Raw genomic sequence first — 20,000 nt, forward strand, 5'->3', positions numbered from 1 at the left:
GAGTCGGGAGGGGCTGGTCAACGGTGCAGCTACGTCTCCACGCCTTTTAATCCATCCACGCTCCACGCCCTGGTAGCTGGCTGTTCTGGGTGCTGTTGTATTGCAACTCCAAGCTATCCATACACAGCTCCTACAAACGTCCACTAAACAAAGCTAACTGGCACTAAAAACCTGGATTTCACCTCAACACAACTGACAAAGGTACTCTAGGCCAACTTACAATTTAGGCTAAATTAGACATAAACTAATTCACTCCTAACACTTGAAGACGAGCCCCCACTTGTCACAAACCGACTCAATGCATGTGACAAAAGAGGGGAGACCAAACAGGTTAAAATGACAATAAAGTGTTTATTGCAACATAAAGAAACTACTATTAACAAAAGAATAAAAACAGATGTGGAATCAGTGTTATCAGTAGTGTAAGCAGTGTATGTGTGAGTGAAAGATATGTAAGCAAATGACAACTGCAACAAAAGAAACAAACCAAACCAAAAGCAGGAGATGTGGAACCTAGGAGCAGGAGAATGAAGAGACAGAACAATCAAACATGACTTGTATAAATAGTCTTGGTTGAGGCCTACCCAGGTGTTCACCAATCAAGTAACGAGCCCTCCCAAACAGCCAGCTCAGCCAATCAAGCCAAAGAAGCCAACAGCAGGCAGAAAAGGGAGGGTTCGTAACAAGTTCAATAACTGACTACGTTTACATGCAGCCAATAACCCGTTCAAAACCGGAATATTAGCAATAACCCGGTCACGCACGGCCATGTAAACACCGGCAAAAACCCGAATATGCTCATATTCCGGTTTTTAAAAACCCGAATATGCTACCTGGGTTACCCCTTTTCTAACCCGACATTTTGGTCATGTAAACGCGTATCGGCATATCCCATCACAAGGAACATTGATTTGTGTTCTGCGCATGTTCTATTCACAAAGAATCTCGGTCTTTTGAGTAGAGGAACTTCTTGTATGCGCCAGAAAACATAGTTATAATAATAATTATATACTATAATAATATAGTTATATATATATATGTCAATGCAGAAAACCTTGGCGCAGTATACCGGAAGTAAACAGGAAGTAGAGGTAAACATGGCGAGACGCAGCACAGCACCACACTTTTGGAGCGAGGAGGAAACCAATTTCTTTATTAGTGTGGTGAAAACCATGAATATAATGTCTTTTATTAGTGTGGTGATAAACCATGAATATAATGTCTTTTATTAGTGTGGTGAAAACCATGAATATAATGTCTTTTATTAGTGTGGTGAAAACCATGAATATAATGTCTTTTATTAGTGTGGTGAAAACCATGAATATAATTTCTTCATCAGTGTGGTGAAAACCATGAATATAATGTCTTTTATTAGTGTGGTGAAAACCATGAATATAATGTCTTTATTAGTGTGGTGAAAACCATGAATATAATTTCTTCATCAGTGTGGTGAAAACCATGAATATAATGTCTTTATTAGTGTGGTGAAAACCATTAATATAATGTCTTTTATTAGTGTGGTGAAAACCATGAATATAATGTCTTTTATTAGTGTGGTGAAAACCATGAATATAATGTCTTTTATTAGTGTGGTGAAAACCATGAATATAATGTCTTTTATTAGTGTGGTGAAAACCATGAATATAATTTCTTCATCAGTGTGGTGAAAACCATGAATATAATGTCTTTTATTAGTGTGGTGAAAACCATGAATATAATGTCTTTATTAGTGTGGTGAAAACCATGAATATAATGTCTTTTGTTGACGGCAGAAAGTACCGAGATAGTGAGATTTATGAGAAGGTGACCGAAAAGTTATTGCGTCTTAAGGTTGTCCGTAGGCTACGTCCAGACGCTAACCGCGCGTCGCCGTTTACTTCGGGATTTTGCCGATTGATTACAGATTCCACGTATACAGGAGTAACTCTCTCTGCTCACGCGTGTAAACGGGTTATTCCGAATGTTTCAGAAACCAGAATAGTGACCTTAACCCGACCAGAACCCGAAAATTGACAGCTTGTAAACGTAGTCACTGTTAATGTGTTACGGTAACATACCGGACCCCTACCGTATTCAGCCTGTTGTTCTGGGTGCTGTTGTGTAGTTGACAGATGGATTTATTTATTCTAAATAAATGCGACTTATAGTCCGGTGCGACTTATATATGTTTTTTTTCCTCTTCATGACGCATTTTTTGACTGATGCGACTTATACTCCGGAGCGACTTATAGTCCGGAAAATACGGTACTTCCGTATGGCAATTGCAATTGCGTATGAATTGGCGCCGTAGCGAGTAGTATGAAAGGGCGAAAATCCGTTTAGGTACATCGGTCAGGGTGGAGGATGGAGGTAAAACACAGGACTTAACACCCAGGAGACCGGGCGTTTTCTAAACTCAACCGTTGCTTTCTTCTTTCCCTAAACCCAACTCATCCGCTGTATACGGCGCTCAAAATGCGTGCAGATAACACAAAGTGGCGTGTATGTTCATGCAATAACACGGCACTTGTAGAAAGTGGCGTGTACGTTTACGTCCGCTGTGTAACAGCGTAGACATGATACAATTACATCTAAAAACTGAACATTTAGCCTACTTTGTAAAAAAATATAAATTAGAGATAGAGCGATATATATTGTGTATCGCCATTCAGCCGAAAAATACAGAGATATGATTTTAGGTCCTGGACTAGTGGAAGATCTGATAAGAATCAGTGTGGAGGGGGCCCAGCTTGGAGAAATTTGATGCTAGGGAGTGTGGCAAGCTGGTTTAGCCGAGGCCAAAGGGGAAGAAGGCCAAATGACAGGTGTTGGCCATCTGAGGGGCATCTGACAGCAAGGGGGGACCCGCTATAAGACTTTGAGTACAGTATAATGTGCTTCAAATAACAAAAAATAAAAAAATGAACCAACTCCTTATTCTTGTTTAAAATAATTGACATAATATATATATATATATGAATGTATATGGAGTGTGATAAAAAGGTGACCTTGAAATTGTGGCCTTAATTGCGACGCAAGGAAAAATTTGGGTGCACCTAAATTTTGTGCTGGTGCACCTAAATAAAAAAAGTTAGGCGCACCAGTGCGACCAAGGCAAAAAGTTAGTCTGGAGCCCTGACTAAGTCTTGATGTTCATGGAGTCATGGAAAAGTTCACAGATTCACACTTACTAGAATTCGGGAAGTTTTGGAAAACTTGTTGTCTGTCCCCTGAACACACTGTAAAAAACATCTCCTCACTATCAGCTAGCTGTCTGTCCCCTGAACACACTGTAAAAAATATCTCACTATCTGCTAGCTGTCTGTCCCCTGAACACACTGTAAAAAACATCTCACTATCTGCTAGCTGTCTGTCCCCTGAACACACTGTAAAAAACATCTCACTATCTGCTAGCTGTCTGTCCCCTGAACACACTGTAAAAAACATCTCACTATCTGCTAGCTGTCTGTCCCCTGAACACACTGTAAAAAATATCTCCTCACTATCTGCTAGCTGCCTGTCCCCTGAACACACTGTAAAAAACATCTCCTCACTATCTGCTAGCTGCCTGTCCCCTGAACACACTGTAAAAAATATCTCCTCACTATCAGCTAGCTGTCTGTCCCCTGAACACACTGTAAAAAACATCTCCTCACTATCTGCTAGCTGTCTGTCCCCTGAACACACTGTAAAAAACATCTCACTATCTGCTAGCTGTCTGTCCCCTGAACACACTGTAAAAAACATCTCACTATCAGCTAGCTGTCTGTCCCCTGAACACACTGTAAAAAACATCTCCTCACTACCTGCTAGCTGTCTGTCCCCTGAACACACTGTAAAAAATATCTCACTATCTGCTAGCTGTCTGTCCCCTGAACACACTGTAAAAAATATCTCACTATCTGCTAGCTGCCTGTCCCCTGAACACACTGTAAAAAACATCTCCTCACTATCTGCTAGCTGCCTGTCCCCTGAACACACTGTAAAAAACATCTCCTCACTATCTGCTAGCTACCTGTCCCCTGAACACACTGTAAAAAATATCTCACTATCTGCTAGCTGTCTGTCCCCTGAACACACTGTAAAAAACATCTCGTCACTATCTGCTAGCTGCCTGTCCCCTGAACACACTGTAAAAAACATCTCGTCACTACCTGCTAGCTGTCTGTCCCCTGAACACACTGTAAAAAATATCTCACTATCTGCTAGCTGTCTGTCCCCTGAACACACTGTAAAAAATATCTCCTCACTATCTGCTAGCTGCCTGTCCCCTGAACACACTGTAAAAAACATCTCCTCACTATCTGCTAGCTACCTGTCCCCTGAACACACTGTAAAAAATATCTCACTATCTGCTAGCTGTCTGTCCCCTGAACACACTGTAAAAAATATCTCACTATCTGCTAGCTGCCTGTCCCCTGAACACACTGTAAAAAACATCTCCTCACTATCTGCTAGCTGCCTGTCCCCTGAACACACTGTAAAAAACATCTCGTCACTATCTGCTAGCTGCCTGTCCCCTGAACACACTGTAAAAAACATCTCGTCACTATCTGCTAGCTGCCTGTCCCCTGAACACACTGTAAAAAACATCTCGTCACTATCTGCTAGCTGCCTGTCCCTTTGTTCAGGGGACAGGCTGCTAGCGGATAGCGAGATGTTTGCTGTATGTGACAAAAAATGTTGTAGCCTAAAAAAAACATGTGACATCGCTTAGAGCACCTTTAAGTTTAACCCTTCCATGGAAAACTGCGAACCTTCACAGACTTATTTTTCAAAATAAAAGCAAAGCAAATGAAAGCAAAGACTGAACTCCTGGTGCCTAACATCTCTAATGGCTCAAACTAATAGCAAACACAGTTGCTGTCATTTCATAAAGGATGAGAGGAGTCTTTTTGGCCAAACTTAACCTGATCCAGCTGTTTTCCTTTCAACAGTGACACTAACCAGGTCTGTTTTCTGAGAGGAACTTTGGCTCGATCAACATCGTTCCATCATCGTGGCTCAATTCAATCATTGGGAATATGGTAAAGCCAAGAAGATTCTTCTCATAAAGCCCGTCCAAAACGTGGCTATTGATCAGTATAATGTGCTTTTTGGGGGACATGAGGGCACAGCTGACTTGAAACCATGTGTAGAAACCATTTCTACGGTTTGCCAACCCACAGCTTGTGCTGTTTTGGTTCGAGTGTCGGTGAAGACGCCCGAGCCCGGGACAAAGGGAAGAACTGGAGGTTGAGTCATCTGAGACGCCAACTGAACTTTTGTTGGTTTGACGCAATTCTCAAGAGGAATCTCGCGGGGTCGTGCGGCGGTGGGAGCGTCACTTAAAACGGCTGATTTGTGCGACGTCCTGTTGTGTTCTTTAACCTCCCCCCCCACCCCCCCCAATGTAGCACAAGTAGACCTTATCACAATCACAATGACTGTTTCTGAGCACACTTGAAGGCAGCTTCATCTCCCGGAGAAAGAGAGAAAGAGAAGAAGAGACAGAGGGACTGAGGAAACAGTCAGCTGTTCCCCAAACTCCTGGGTAGTTCAGAGCTTTTAAAACGTTCTGGTGGCAGAGATAGAGGCAGTGATGTTTCCTGTTTCCTGTACGGGACTCTCACACCGCCTCAAAACACACTAACAAGTCTGATCCACGCGCACATGACTGGATTAAGGCATGGATACCTGAACCGGGCCGGGTTCGGACAGATATTTAGAAATTATGGTCAGGTTCGAGTCGGGCTCGGTCACATCAGTGCGATAAGACATTTGTTGTAAAATGGTGCTGCGGCTCCTTTAAGAGAGCTGTGTGTGTGTGTGTGTGTGTGTGTGTGTGTGTGTGTGTGTGTGTGTGTGTGTGTGTGTGTGTGTGTGGTAAGTGGGCAGAAGAGAGACAGAGAAAGAGGAAGCAGACGTGTAGATGCGACCGGAGCAGAGTTGGTGGAATAATAATTGATAATCGATCTTCGTACACAGTGCGTGCGGTGTCCGAAATAATCCCCAGACTGAAAGCGAAGTTCATTCAAGTGCTCACCAGTAACAGGTTTTAACCCCGATGTTATTCATGTTAGAACTTCGGCCCTGGAGGTAACGAGTCTCTGCTGGTTTTCTGACCACGGTCAGGAAAGGTTAACACATTGAACATTTTAAATTAAACAGCTGATTAACGTGCTCTTGTTGCCCCGTGTGCGCTGATGCTCTCATCTGTTGACATTTCCGAATGCCTTCCTAGTTGCTTAAAAAAAAAAGCTTTCCACACAAACAAACGTAGCCTACATGGGTCATTAGTATGAGATTTTAACTGGGTCGGGCTCGGACACACATTTCTTAATGCCTGTCGGACGCGGGTCTGGCTCGGACAGAAAAATTCGTCCCGATCCGGACTCTAGACTGAACACAGCGTGACACAGGGGGGAGTGTCACTACCCAAAGTGAGTAGAGTGCAGATGTGAGTAGCGCATGCTCAGATTTAAACTGTTTACGGCATAACGTGTCTTACTGAAATTTGTGAAATCTGTAAAATAATAAACCTTTCTCTTTACATACAATAACAGAAGATGGAAATCATTTCTAAAACGTTTTAGCTATCTATGATTGTTTGGTTGCTAACGTTAGCTAAAAACGCCATTAGCATCTAGTAGGCTACTTGATTGCTAACGTTAGCTCAAAACGCCGTTAGCATCTAGTAGGCTACTTGATTGCTAACGTTAGCTCAAACCGCCGTTAGCATCTTGTAGGTTACTTGCATAGTGTATACAAAGAATTTACCGGCTTTGGTGTATATATCTATGGGTTGCCGCCAAAGTGACCTCGCGCCAACTCACATCTGCACTCTACTCACTTTGGGTGGGCGGGAGTTTCTCCAAAAGTTGAATCTCCATCCATCCATCTTCTTTCGCTTATTCGGTGTCGGGTCGCAGGGGGAGCAGCTCCAGCAGGGGACCCCAAACTTCCCTTTCCCGAGCCACATTAACCAGCTCCGACTGGGGGATCCTGAGGCGTTCCCAGGCCAGGTTGGAGATATAATCCCTCCACCTAGTCCTGGGTCTTCCCCGAGGCCTCCTCCCAGCTAGACGTGCCTGGAACACCTCCCTAGGGAGGCGCCCAGGGGGCATCCTTACCAGATGCCCGAACCACCTCAACTGGCTCCTTTCGACGCGAGGGATCAGCGGCTCTACTCCGAGCTCCTCACCCTATCTCTAAGGGAGACGCCAGCCACTCTCCTGAGGAAACCCATTTCGGCCGCTTGTACCCTGGATCTCGTTCTTTCGGTCATGACCTCCAGCCTTCATGACCATAGGTGAGGGTAGGAACGAAAACTGACCGGTAGATCGAGAGCTTTGCCTTCTGTCTCTGCAAGCTAATGCTTCACAAGTCTTCAGCACGATCCTACAAACACGTAGCCTGACCAGCCAGACCCACATCCAGATGTTGGGGTCTGGGGGAACTCCCCATTGGTCAGTGCTCAATCCGAGGGGCGGGATAAACGGTTGTATTTCAATTTCCCTCTGCACATAATAGGACAGCGCTACGACCAACCAGAGCAACGCTAGTTGGTAGATTCAACTTTAAACTCCCAACACATCTTCCCTTTTTTAAGAATGACTTCAGAGCCGTTCTTTGTTTCTTTTCTCAAAGAAAAGCTGAACTCCAAGTCTTCCAGAGTCGCCGCCAAAGCTGATTCCAAAGCTGTTCGCCAGCAGGAGCAGCAGCGGCCATCTTCTTTGTTTTCAAGTAGCGGGGAATTCACGCTGAACCGTCGCAACTCTGCCGTCATTACGTTAAGCCCCGCCCACCGACTCTATCCACGATGTGATTGGCCTGACCAGAGTTTGGTTTTTCCAGCTCGCAAGTCAACGGAGAGAGTTGCTAGACGAAAGCATTTACAGAAATGTTGATTAATGTGCATTTTAACTTTGGGCCCTTTCACCCGGTGCAGCGCAGCGCAAAGCCCGACCCAAGTGTCTTTGCTAGTTTAAGACCGACCCAGTTGTCCATTTCCCGTCCAGCGCCCACGTCATTTAAATAGCAAATGCACCTGCACCCATCTGTGGCGCATGGGCGTGCTGGTCTTCCAGGGAGGTGTGTTCAGGTGCATTCTGGGCGTGCTGGTCTCACAGGGAGGTGTGTTCAGGTGCATTCTGGGCGTGCTGGTCTCACAGGGAGGTGTGTTCAGGTGCATTCTGGGCGTGCTGGTCTTACAGGGAGGTGTGTTCAGGTGCATTCTGGGCGTGCTGGTCTTACAGGGAGGTGTGTTCAGGTGCATTCTGGGCGTGCTGGTCTCACAGGGGAGGTGTGTTCAGGTGCATTCTGGGCGTGCTGGTCTCACGAGGAGGTGTGTTCAGGTGCATTCTGGGCGTGCTGGTCTTACAGGGAGGTGTGTTCAGGTGCATTCTGGGCGTGCTGGTCTCACAGGGGAGGTGTGTTCAGGTGCATTCTGGGCGTGCTGGTCTCACAGGGAGGTGTGTTCAGGTGCATTCTGGGAGCGCTGGTCTTACAGGGAGGTGTGTTCAGGTGCATTCTGGGAGTATTGCTATCTTGAGGCAGTGGAAAGTGATCGCGCCATTGACCAACAAAACCTGGTCTAAAGTCAATAACGCAGCATTTCATTGTTAATTTAACAGAGCATTAGTAAAATGCTCCTAGGCTCGTGCACAGTGCACGCACACTATGCTTGTTACACACACAGGGACACACAGCAGCACACACACACAGGGACACACACACACACACACACACACACACACACACACACACACACACACACACACACACACACACACACACACACACACACACACACACACACACACACACACAGAAGATTACAAATAAAAATATTACGGTGCAAATCCTCCATCATAACAGCAATGCTCCAAGGTCCAAACGCGCCTGTCTTTTAAAGGGAATGGGAGATGATCTCTGATTGGTTGATTGCATGTTACGCCCAAAACACACCTCTGATTAATGAAGACATTAAGAACAACCCTTTAGAACCAGGCGCCCTAAACACAGAGACCCTTTTTACCACCATCAAACTAGCAGAAGTGGATTTGGACACGCCCTAAACACACCTGCACCAGGCGCATCACACCGTGTGCTTACATCATTAAAATAGGACCCATGAACTGTTAACTGTAACACTGAACTAAAACCATAATGTGACCGGCTGCTGACTTTTGACCGTGACGCTGGCGGTGCTAAAGGTCGGTTTGCTTCGTCTCTTTACTCCAGATGAGAATGAGGAGCGTTGTCGTGCTGTGTTTTTAATTTCCCCAGATCTTCTGCTTCCCTCAGTGTCCGTTTCGTCCTTGGAAGTAAACACGAAACCACAGAAAGTTCTCCTAAAAGTCACAATGGTCTTCTTCAGTTTGAGGTATTATTTTGGCAGATAAGAACCACAGCGGGGACATCAAACTAAACCACAACCGCTGAACCATCTTTGCTCTCATACAACCTTTAACACATCCCATAAAACACATTTTACTACTCCTCATCTGCCAACTCTCACTTTCTACTTCACAGGGTTGGTATTAGAGGGCTGAACTTTTTAGCACGATCCGAACTGACGAGGATGGGGGTTATGGTTGGTTTTTTTTGTTGATTCAGAATCAACTTTTGCCCCCCCTTTAAAAAATTTTTGGACTATCTGGCCGGCCCGTGCGGTGTCTGTCTGTCTGTCTGTCTGTCTGTCTGTCTGTCTGTCTGTCTGTCTGTCTGTCTGTCTGTCTGTCTGTCTGTCTGTCTGTCTGTCTGTCTGTCTGTCTGTCTGTCTGTCTGTCTGTGTGTGTGAGAGAATGAATGCTCAGCCTGCCGGTGCACAACTGTATTGGCGTTATGGACGGCCGTAACGTTACTATGGTTACCTTTATCAAATCGCCTGAATAAAAGGACAGCAGGCTGCTGCAGTATATCCACACAGACCTCTACACACAGTACAGGCCAAAAGTTTGGACACACCTTCTCATTCAATGTGTTCCTTTATTTTCATTATAATATTTACATTGACTATTTACATTGTAGATTCTCACTGAAGGCATCAAAACTATGAATGAACACATATGGAATTATGTACTTAACAAAAAAGTGTGAAATAACTGAAAACATGTCTTATATTTTAGATTCTTCAAAAGTTTCCACCCTTTTTGTTTATTTTTTGACACATTTTTTTTTTTTATAAAATCCCCCCCTTGTTTTCTCTCGATGATGTACATGAGGTAGTCACCTGAAATGGATGTTTTTACCTTCACAGGTGTGCTTTGTCAGGGTTCATTAGTGGAATTATTTCCCTTATTATAATAAAAAGCAAAGGGTGGCTACTTTGAAGAATCTAAAATATAAGACATGTTTTCAGTTATTTCACACTTTTTTGTTAAGTACATAATTCCATATGTGTTCATTCATAGTTTTGATGCCTTCAGTGAGAATCTACAATGTAAATAGTCATGAAAATAAAAAGGAAACACATTGAATGAGAAGGTGTGTCCAAACTTTTGGCCTGTACTGTACATCAGACTGCTCGCTTGTAGCGGCCATTTAGCTAGCAGCTTAAACCCGACAAAACGAGAGCGTGCCTATGTTCCCACAGCCCTATGTTCTCACATCTCTAAGATTTTTGTCCAGAATTAGGCCCTATGTTCCCACAGTTTCAATATTTCTAAGATTTTTTTCAAAATTAGGCCCTATGTTCCCACATTTCCTTTGTCATGATTTTTTTTACCCTTACCCTAAAAAATGTTGTGGGAGGAGAGGGCTTAAATTGAAGGGAAATGTAGGATCACAAGACCTAATTTTGAAAATGTCATAGAAATGTAGGAACATAGGGCTGTGGGAACATAGAGCTGTGGGAACATAGGGCTGTGGGAACATAGGGCTGTGGGAACATAGGGCTGTGGGAACATAGGGCTGTGGGAACATAGGGGCTGTGGGAACATAGGGCTGTGGGAACAGGGCTGTGGGAACATAGGGCTGTGGGAACATAGGGCTGTGGGACCATAGGGCTGTGGGAACATAGGGCTGTGGGAACATAGGGCTGTGGGAACATAGGGCTGTGGGAACATAGGGCTGTGGGAACATAGGGCTGACCCCGACAAAACACTACAGTGAATTTCAGCCTGCATGCAAGAAAATCTACCTGATGAACTAATATTTGAATATTCTGATCCAGCCCTACTGCTAATAGAGGTGTCACAATTTAGATTTCAAACTGAAATTCGATTGAAATGAGCTTTCGATCTCGACTATCAAAAATCAGAAGCAGGATTGCCAATTCCCCCAGTATTTTTATACACTCTACTCTCGCCTTCTTGCGCACGCCAAGACGGTGCAGGGGTGGTTTGGTGAGTCACACCGGTGTGTGTGGTCCCAGTTCCCTAAACTCAAAACGTCAAATATGACGACAGCTCCAGTAACGCACCGCACACATCCATCACAGCAGCGGTCTGGACACTCTCGCAGTTTGGTGAACACAATGTGGAACTGATTTTAAATGAAAAATAAGTTCCTTAAAATTGAAACTTTTTGTATTTCTGTGTTCTCAAAGAGCCAGACTTAGCTCATCGATGTTATTAGTTACACTTAGTTTGTCGTTATGGCTGCACACACGAAAAACACAAACATTCTGCAGATCTTTTTCTGAATAAGTACGATACACACGGGAAAATCTTTCTCTACGTCGTGTTTCAGCACTTCAACTACTTGTTGGAAAAGGTCGTGCTTATGTGTAACTACAGAGGGCATAAAAAGAGAGATTTTGTGTGTGTGTGTGTGTGTGTGTGTGTGTGTGTGTGTGTGTTACCTCTGAAGGAGCCTGCTGAGCAGTGATGTAGTAGATGAGGAAGAGTCTCATTTTGTCTTCTGGGGTCCCAGCTGATAAACACATTTACACACACTTTAGTTTGTCTGTTATTTTACTTTATTTCCCAGAATGCCTTTTAATAACCATAAAAGTATAAACGTGTGTGTGTGCGTGCGCGTGTGTCTGTGTATGTCTCTGTGTGTGTCTGCTTGTGCGTGTGCGTATGTGTGTGTGTGCCTGTGTGATTGTGTGTGTGTGTGTGGTGCGCGCATGTGTGTGACGGTGCGTGACGGTATGTGTGTGACAGTGTGTGTGTGTGTGTGTGAGCCCGGTCGTGTGTGTGCGTGTGCGTGTCGTATGTGTGTGTGCTGTGTGATTGTGTATGTGTGTGTGTGTGTTGTTGTATTGTGTGGCCTTGGCACCGTCTTGTGTTATGGGTGACAGTGTGTGTGTGTGTGGTGAGTGCGGGTGTGTGTCTGTGTGTGCGCCTGTGTGTGTGTGGTATGTGTGTGTATGTGTGTGCTGTATCTGTCGTGTGTATGTATGTGTGTGTATGTGTGTTGTGTGCGTGTGTATTATTACCTGTTGTGCTGTGTCTGTGTGTGGCGTGTGCCTGTGTGTGCCTGTGTCGTGTCTGTGTGTGTACCTGTATGTACATGTGTGTGTGTGTTCCTGTGTGTGTGTGTGTGTGTGTGTGTGTGTGTGTGTGTTTTGTGTGTGTGTACCTTTATGTGTGTGTGTGTGTGTGTGTGTGTGTGTGCCTGTGCATGTCTGTATGTGTGTGTATGTGTGTGTCTGTATGTCTGTGTGTGTGCCTGTGCGTGTGTATGTGTGTGTCTGTATGTGTGTGTCTGTATGTGTCTGTGTGTGTGTCTGTATGTGCGTGTCTGTATGTGTCTGTGTGTGTGCCTGTGCGTGTGTATGTCTGTAGGTGTGTGTATGTGTGTGTCTGTGTGTGTGTCTGTGTGTGTGTGTGCGTGAGTATGTGTGTGTCTGTATGTGTGTGTATGTGTGTGTCTGTATCCGTCTGTGTGTGTGTGTGTGTGTGTGTGTGTGTGTCTGTATGTGTGTGTGCCTGTGCGTGTGCCTGTGCGTGTGTATGTGTGTGTCTGTATGTGTGTGTGTGTATGTGTGTGTCTGTGTGTGTCTGTATGTGTCTGTGTGTGTGTGTCTGTATGTGTGTGTGTGTCTGTATGTTTGTCTGTCTGTGCGTGTGTGTGTGTGTGTGTGTGTCTGTATGTGTGTGTGCCTGTGTGCGTGTCTGTGTGCGTGCCTCTGTGTGTGTATGTGTGTGTGTCTGTGTGTGTGTATTTGTGTGTCTGTGTGTGTGCCTGTGTGTGTGTATTTGTGTGTCTGTGTGCGTGCCTGTGTGTGTGTATGTGTGTGTGTGTGTGTGTGTGTATGTGTGTGTGTGTGTGTGTGTGTGTGTGTGTGTGTGTGTCCTATATATGTGTGTAGCAGGTGGTGTTAATATCTGCTCACATTTTTCCTTGTCCATCCATTTCCTTCATCCATTATTTTTTCTTTCCTACAGCGTGCTCCATCACCTCACCTCTCCTGTCCCCTATCTGCTTTGTTTCGCTGGTTATATTTTATTGATAAAATTATATTTTTATTATTGGTGTCATTATTTATATTGTTGCTCTACATAAACTTTATTCAGGACTAAAATGCAGAAATTATTATTATTCTGGTCCATAGTAACATAACAAATATTTCTGGAGATGTGGGGCTTGTGAGAAATCTCCTTTCTCTCTCCCTGTCTCTCTCTTACTCTCTCTGTTTCTCTCTCTGTGCCTCCACTGTTTCTCTATTTCTTCTCTCTCTCTCCCTTTTCTCTGTTTCTCTCTCTCTCTCTCTCTCCCTTTTCTCTGTTTCTCTATCTCTCTCTCTCCCTTTTCTCCTGTTTCTCTCTCCTCTCTCCCTTTTTCTCTGTTTCTCTCTCTCGCTCTCCTTTTCTCTGTTTCTCTCTCTCGCTCTCCTTTTCTCTGTTTCTCTATCTCTCTCTCCTTTTCTCTGTTTCTCTATCTCTCTCTCTCTCTCTCCTTTTCTCTGTTTCTCTATCTCTCTCTCTCTCTCTCTCCTTTTCTCTGTTTCTCTCTCTCTCTCTCCTTTTCTCTGTTTCTCTCTCTCGCTCTCCTTTTCTCTGTTTCTCTCTCTCGCTCTCCTTTTCTCTGTTTCTCTATCTCTCTCTCTCTCTCTCTCCTTTTCTCTGTTTCTCTCTCTCGCTCTCCTTTTCTCTGTTTCTCTCTCTCGCTCTCCTTTTCTCTGTTTCTCTATCTCTCTCTCTCTCTCTCTCTCTCTCTCTCCTTTTCTCTGTTTCTCTCTCTCGCTCTCCTTTTCTCTGTTTCTCTCTCTCTCTCTCCTTTTCTCTGTTTCTCTCTCTCCCTGTCTCTCTTACTCTCTCCTCTCTCTGTTTCTCTCTCTCGCTCTCCTTTTCTCTGTTTCTCTCTCTCTCTCTCTCTCTCTCTCCTTTTCTTTGTTTCTCTCTCACCCTGTCTTTCTCTTACTCTCTGTCTCTCTCTCTCTCTCTCTCTCTCTCTCTCTCTCCTTTTCTCTGTTTCTCTCTCTCGCTCTCCTTTTCTCTGTTTCTCTCTCTCGCTCTCCTTTTCTTTGTTTCTCTCTCACCCTGTCTCACCCTGTCTCTCTCTTACTCTCTCCTCTCTCTGTTTCTCTCTCTCGCTCTCCTTTTCTTTGTTTCTCTCTCACCCTGTCTCTCTCTTACTCTCTGTTTCTCTCTCTCTCTCTCTCTCCTTTTCTCTGTTTCTCTCTCTCTCTCTCCTTTTCTCTGTTTCTCTCTCTCCCTGTCTCTCTTACTCTCTCCTCTCTCTGTTTCTCTCTCTCCCTGTCTCTCTTACTCTCTCCTCTCTCTGTTTCTCTCTCTCTCTCTCTGTTTCTCTCTCTCCTTTTCTCTGTTTCTCTCTCTCTCTCTCTGTTTCTCTCTCTCCTTTTCTCTGTTTCTCTCTCTCCTTTTCTCTGTTTCTCTCTCTCCTTTTCTTTGTTTCTCTCTATCTCTCTCTCTCTGTGTTTCTCTCTCTCTCTCTCTCACCTCTTCTAAACTCGTCTGCTAACCCTAAACACTAGAGCTAGGATATTTAGCGCATGCTTACGTGCTGTTAATTATGTGTGTAACTTATTTTGTTATTCTTGTCTTTTTGCGTGGACTTGTTATAAAAACTAGAGTGTATAATATAGTATAATAGTATTTCATTTCAGTTAAATAAAACTGAAAACACACAAACCGTTTGTTTTGCCCAATCTGTCACAAAGTGCCTCACAAAGCGTTTATAATTTGCTGTCCATTCTCCGTGTATATTTATATCTGGAGTTTTACCTTTGCTTATTTTACTTAACGTTTACGTATTAGATTATATTTCTTTGACAGTGAAGCACTTAGTGACTTTGAAAAGTGCAATATAATGTGAATAAACTCTGTGTGTGTTGTGTTTGTACCTTGATGTGGTCCAGGACGGCTGTGGCCACGTTTGTGTGCAGGTCGATCAGCCTTTTCTTCTCCAGCAGCTCGGGCAGAGAGCTGCAGCACAAAATATACAAGGACAACGTTTTAGAAAGGACTCTCCATCTGCTCCTTTAAAGGGCCAATGCGTGGGAGTTTCTCCTAAAATGTTGGTGGTTTCATTCAATATTATAGTATTTCAAATATAATTGTTTAAATGGTTTCAAAACCATATCCTGACTGAACTTTGACAGTCTGATCCACTCAACATCCTCCGATATGAACTAAAAGTCGAAATAATTCATAATTCATAGTTTCAGCTTTTTTTTTTGTTTTATCCCTCCTGTCCTCGGGTCTTATTTGAACCATTTTCAAAAAGTTTCTAAATCACAAATTCGTGTTTTCTTTCAACCAAATTTTCAAAGAAATAATAACGTGGATGGTTCCGTACAACAGTTACTCTTCACAGTAACACGAATGATCAGTTCACTTCTTTCTTTGAATTTGGGCGTTTTATTTAATTTTATAGCATTTAAAAAATAAAGTGACAAAAATGTAAAAAAAACAAAAAAAAGGCACCTAAATTTTGACATCACGAGGGTTAAATGCATCGGGAGCAAAAAATGTCAAAAAAAGTTTCAAAAACTTGGAGAAAAACCGCCACAAAAACGTCAAAAGGCGCAGAAAAAAATAAATAAATAAATCGACAAAAACATCGGAAAAAGTGACAAAAAAAATTTGGATGAAAGTGACAAAAGTGTCAAACAAAAAGCTTAAATTTACACAAGGGTTAAAGGTCCCATGGCATGAAAATGTCACTTTATGAGGTTTTTTAACATTAATATGCGTTCCCCCAGCCTGCCTATGGTCCCCCAGTGGCTAGAAATGGTGATAGGTGTAAACCGAGCCCTGGGTATCCTGCTCTGCCTTTGAGAAAATGAAAGCTCAGATGGACCAATCAGGAATCTTCTCCTTATGAGGTCATAAGGAGCAAGGTTACCTCCCCTTTCTCTGCTTTGCCCGCCCAGAGAATTTGGCCAACCAAAAAAAAAAAAAAAAACACTGGCTTTCAGAGAAAAGTGGCAGTTGGTCAAGACCACACCCCCACCCTCCACCTTGCCCCCCCCCCTCTCCTCCTCAATAGTTTCAGACACAGAAATGGTACATCCTAAGGAAAGCTCATTGTAGGACTGGCTCTAGTGGCTGTAATTCTGCCCCAAAGCTGAATTTCGGGAAAGAGAGATACAGTATTAGGGGACCACTAAGGTCTATATAAAAGAGACTTCAGATACAGTATTAGGGGACCACTAAGGTCTATATAAAAGAGACTTCAGATACAGTATTAGGGGACCACTAAGGTCTATATAAAGAGACTTCAGATACAGTATTGAGGAACCACTAAGGTCTATATAAAAGAGACTTCAAATACTGTATTAGGGGACCACTAAGGTCTATAAAAAGAGACTTCAGATACAGTATTAGGGGACCACTAAGGTCTATATAAAAGAGACTTCAGATACAGTATTAGAGGACCACTAAGGTCTATATAAAAGAGACTTCAAATACTGTATTAGGGGACCACTAAGGTCTATATAAAAGAGACTTCAAATACTGTATTAGGGGACCACTAAGGTCTATATAAAAGAGACTTCAGATACAGTATTAGGGGACCACTAAGGTCTATATAAAAGAGACTTCAAATACTGTATTAGGGGACCACTAAGGTCTATATAAAAGAGACTTCAGATACAGTATTAGGGGACCACTAAGGTCTATATAAAAGAGACTTCAGATACAGTATTAGAGGACCAATAAGATCTATATAAAAGAGACTTCAGATACAGTATTAGGGGACCACTAAGGTCTATATAAAAGAGACTTCAAATACTGTATTAGGGGACCACTAAGGTCTATATAAAAGAGACTTCAGATACAGTATTAGGGGACCACTAAGGTCTATATAAAAGAGACTTCAAATACTGTATTAGGGGACCACTAAGGTCTATATAAAAGAGACTTCAGATACAGTATTAGAGGACCACTAAGGTCTATATAAAAGAGACTTCAGATACAGTATTAGGGGACCACTAAGGCCTATATAAAAGAGACTTCAGATACAGTATTAGGGGACCACTAAGGCCTATATAAAAGAGACTTCAGATACAGTATTAGGGGACCACTAAGGTCTATATAAAAGAGACTTCAGATACAGTATTAGAGGACCACTAAGGTCTATATAAAAGAGACTTCAGATGCAGTATTAGGGGACCACTAAGGCCTATATAAAAGAGACTTCAGATACAGTATTAGGGGACCACTAAGGTCTATATAAAAGAGACTTCAGATACAGTATTAGGGGACCACTAAGGTCTATATAAAAGAGACTTCAGATACAGTATTAGGGGACCACTAAGGTCTATATAAAAGTATCCAAAAAGCAGCATGTCATGGGACCTTTAACTTAAACATTTGGTATAAAGGCCCATAAATTAAGTTTACTAACCATGATTTTAAAAAAGTTTTTTAAAAAATCTATCAAAAGCATCGAAAAAAAGTTCCAAAAATAAGTTCATCTTCTATTTTTGATCCTACACAACACAATGGTTATACCTTCAACCTTCAACACTTTCCAGAGGAGTACTTGACACTGTCATCTGTGAAAAAGGGTGATAATTAGACCACTAAAAGACCTCCTCCAACACTGAAGAATTCTCCGTTTCACCCAAGAACAACATCGCTGTCAGTCGCACGCAACCTTAAATTGAATTGTGGAGCAGATGTGTTTTGGTTTCATGGTTACAGATGTAAAAATAAACAAGACTGATGTAATGGTGGAAATCACAACCAAAAGTCTCATCACATGTTCCTTGGCTCATCTGTCGTTTATGGAAATTATTCTTTAGAAGTTATTGAAAAACTGGATTAACTCTTGCGTTGTCTCCCCGTCGACAATCGCTTTTTTAAAAGTTTTTTATTTGCCGTTTTTGTGGGTTTTTTCCCCCAACGTTTTGGTCACTTTTTTCAAAATGTTTATCGCTTTTTTTGACGTTTTTGTCACTTTTTTCTACATTTTTTATCGCTTTTTCTGACATTATTGTCACTTTTCCAACATTTTTGTCACTTTTTTTCAACAGTTTCATCGCTTTTTCTGATGTTATTGTCACTTTTCCCAAGTTTTTGAGCCTTTTTTTTCATCTTTTTCGTTGCTTTTCACAAAGTTTTGTCTTTTTTTCACATTTCTGGCGCTTATTTTGGCATCCCATACTTTGATATAATTTTTTATTTTATTTTTTAAACGGGGTCAAATTTGACCCAAAGACAACATGCGGGTTAAAGGCAACCGAAGATAAAAATAAAATAATAATGTTACCACACTGCACATACTGTACATATCTGTCTATATGGTTCACACAGACTTTATTATATATTCTGCTAATGCACTGCATATATCTATATTGTTCGTACTCTCATAAAGTCACTGCAACATGTTCATACACTGTTCATATTACATAGCCCTAATTATTCTGCTCTTATAACACTGCAATATATTTCATTGTCCTGTCTATTCACCACCTGTCTATACTTTGTATATCACATTGCACTTTTCTGCTTTTTTTTGCACTTGTGATTGGACGCAAACTGCATTTCGCTATCTTTGTACTTGTACTTTGCACAATGACAAAGTTGAATCTAATCGAATCTAAGAGACTCACTGAAGAGAAGTAAAAACACTTTTTAATGCTCTAAAGCAGACTGCCAAAGACATAGTTATGTATTGTTGCCAATTCTGAGCTTATTGTTTACTGTCCTCTCTTTCTGGTGCAGTGTGAAGTCCTCATCGTGCGTTACCTACTGTATGTGTGATCACACCGTACTTGACATTTTGAGTGCTCAGTGAAGAATAGACACGCCCTGATTGGCGATCTTCAGTACCTGACAGCAGAGGTGAGCTTGGCTGTGTTGTCTGACAGCATGCTGATGGCTCCTTCATCCTCTCCCTCTAAACCCTGCACACACACGCACGCACACGCACACACACACACACACACACACACACACACACACACACACACCAATACTAAACTGGAACAACTGGACTTCTAAACTGTAATAGGACTTGGTAATGACTTTACCGTGTGTGTGTCTTTGTGTTTGTGTTTGTGTGTGTCTGTGTGCGTCTGTGTGTGCGTCTGCATCTCTGTGTGTCTGTGTGCGTATGTGTGTCTGTCTGTGTGTGTGTGTGTCTGTGTGCGTCTGTGTGTGCGTGTCAGTGTGTGTGTGTGTGTCTGTGTGTGCGTATCAGTGTGTCTGTGTGCGTCTGTGTGTGTCTCTGTGTGTGTGCCTTTGTGTGTGTCTGTGTGCGCGTCTGTGTCTGTGTGTCAGTGTGTGTGTGTGCGCGCGTCAGTGTGTGTGTGCATCTGTGTGTGTCAGTGTGTGTGTGTCTGTGTGTGTGTGTGTGTCTGTCTGTGTGTGCGCGCGTCAGTGTGTGTGCATCTGTGTGTGTCAGTGTGTGCGTCTGTGTGCGCATCAGTGTGTGTGTGTGTGTCAGTGTGTGTGCGCATCAGTGTGCATCTGTGTGTGTGTCTGTGTGCGTCTGTCTGTGTGTCTCACCATGATGCTCTTCAGGTGTTTGACCTCGTCCTCCTGAGCCCTGTAAGAGTCCAGCTCCTGCTGGACCGACTCGGCCACCTCTGGGAACGGACTGGAACACAACACCAACACACGCTCAACTTCTAACCAATCAATGAGCTTCTTATTCTATTCTTTATTAACTAA

The 20,000-nt window shown here is 43.0% G+C and overlaps 1 protein-coding gene across 1 annotated transcript in view; it reads right to left on the reverse strand.

Moving 5' to 3' along the window:
• Window positions 1-20,000, reverse strand: part of scfd1 (sec1 family domain containing 1) — a 69,536-nt gene that overhangs the window by 26,924 nt on the left and 22,612 nt on the right. Inside the window, exons 12-15 of the mRNA XM_039785452.1 lie at window positions 19,836-19,982; window positions 19,158-19,231; window positions 15,169-15,302; window positions 11,768-11,838 (exon numbers count right to left, since the gene is read on the reverse strand). Of these exons, the coding sequence (XP_039641386.1) occupies window positions 11,768-11,838; window positions 15,169-15,302; window positions 19,158-19,231; window positions 19,836-19,982 (426 nt within the window). The remainder of the gene's footprint in view (window positions 1-11,767; window positions 11,839-15,168; window positions 15,303-19,157; window positions 19,232-19,835; window positions 19,983-20,000) is intronic.

The sequence above is a fragment of the Perca fluviatilis genome, chromosome 20, assembly GCF_010015445.1.
Source record: "Perca fluviatilis chromosome 20, GENO_Pfluv_1.0, whole genome shotgun sequence".
Lineage (NCBI taxonomy): Eukaryota > Metazoa > Chordata > Actinopteri > Perciformes > Percidae > Perca > Perca fluviatilis.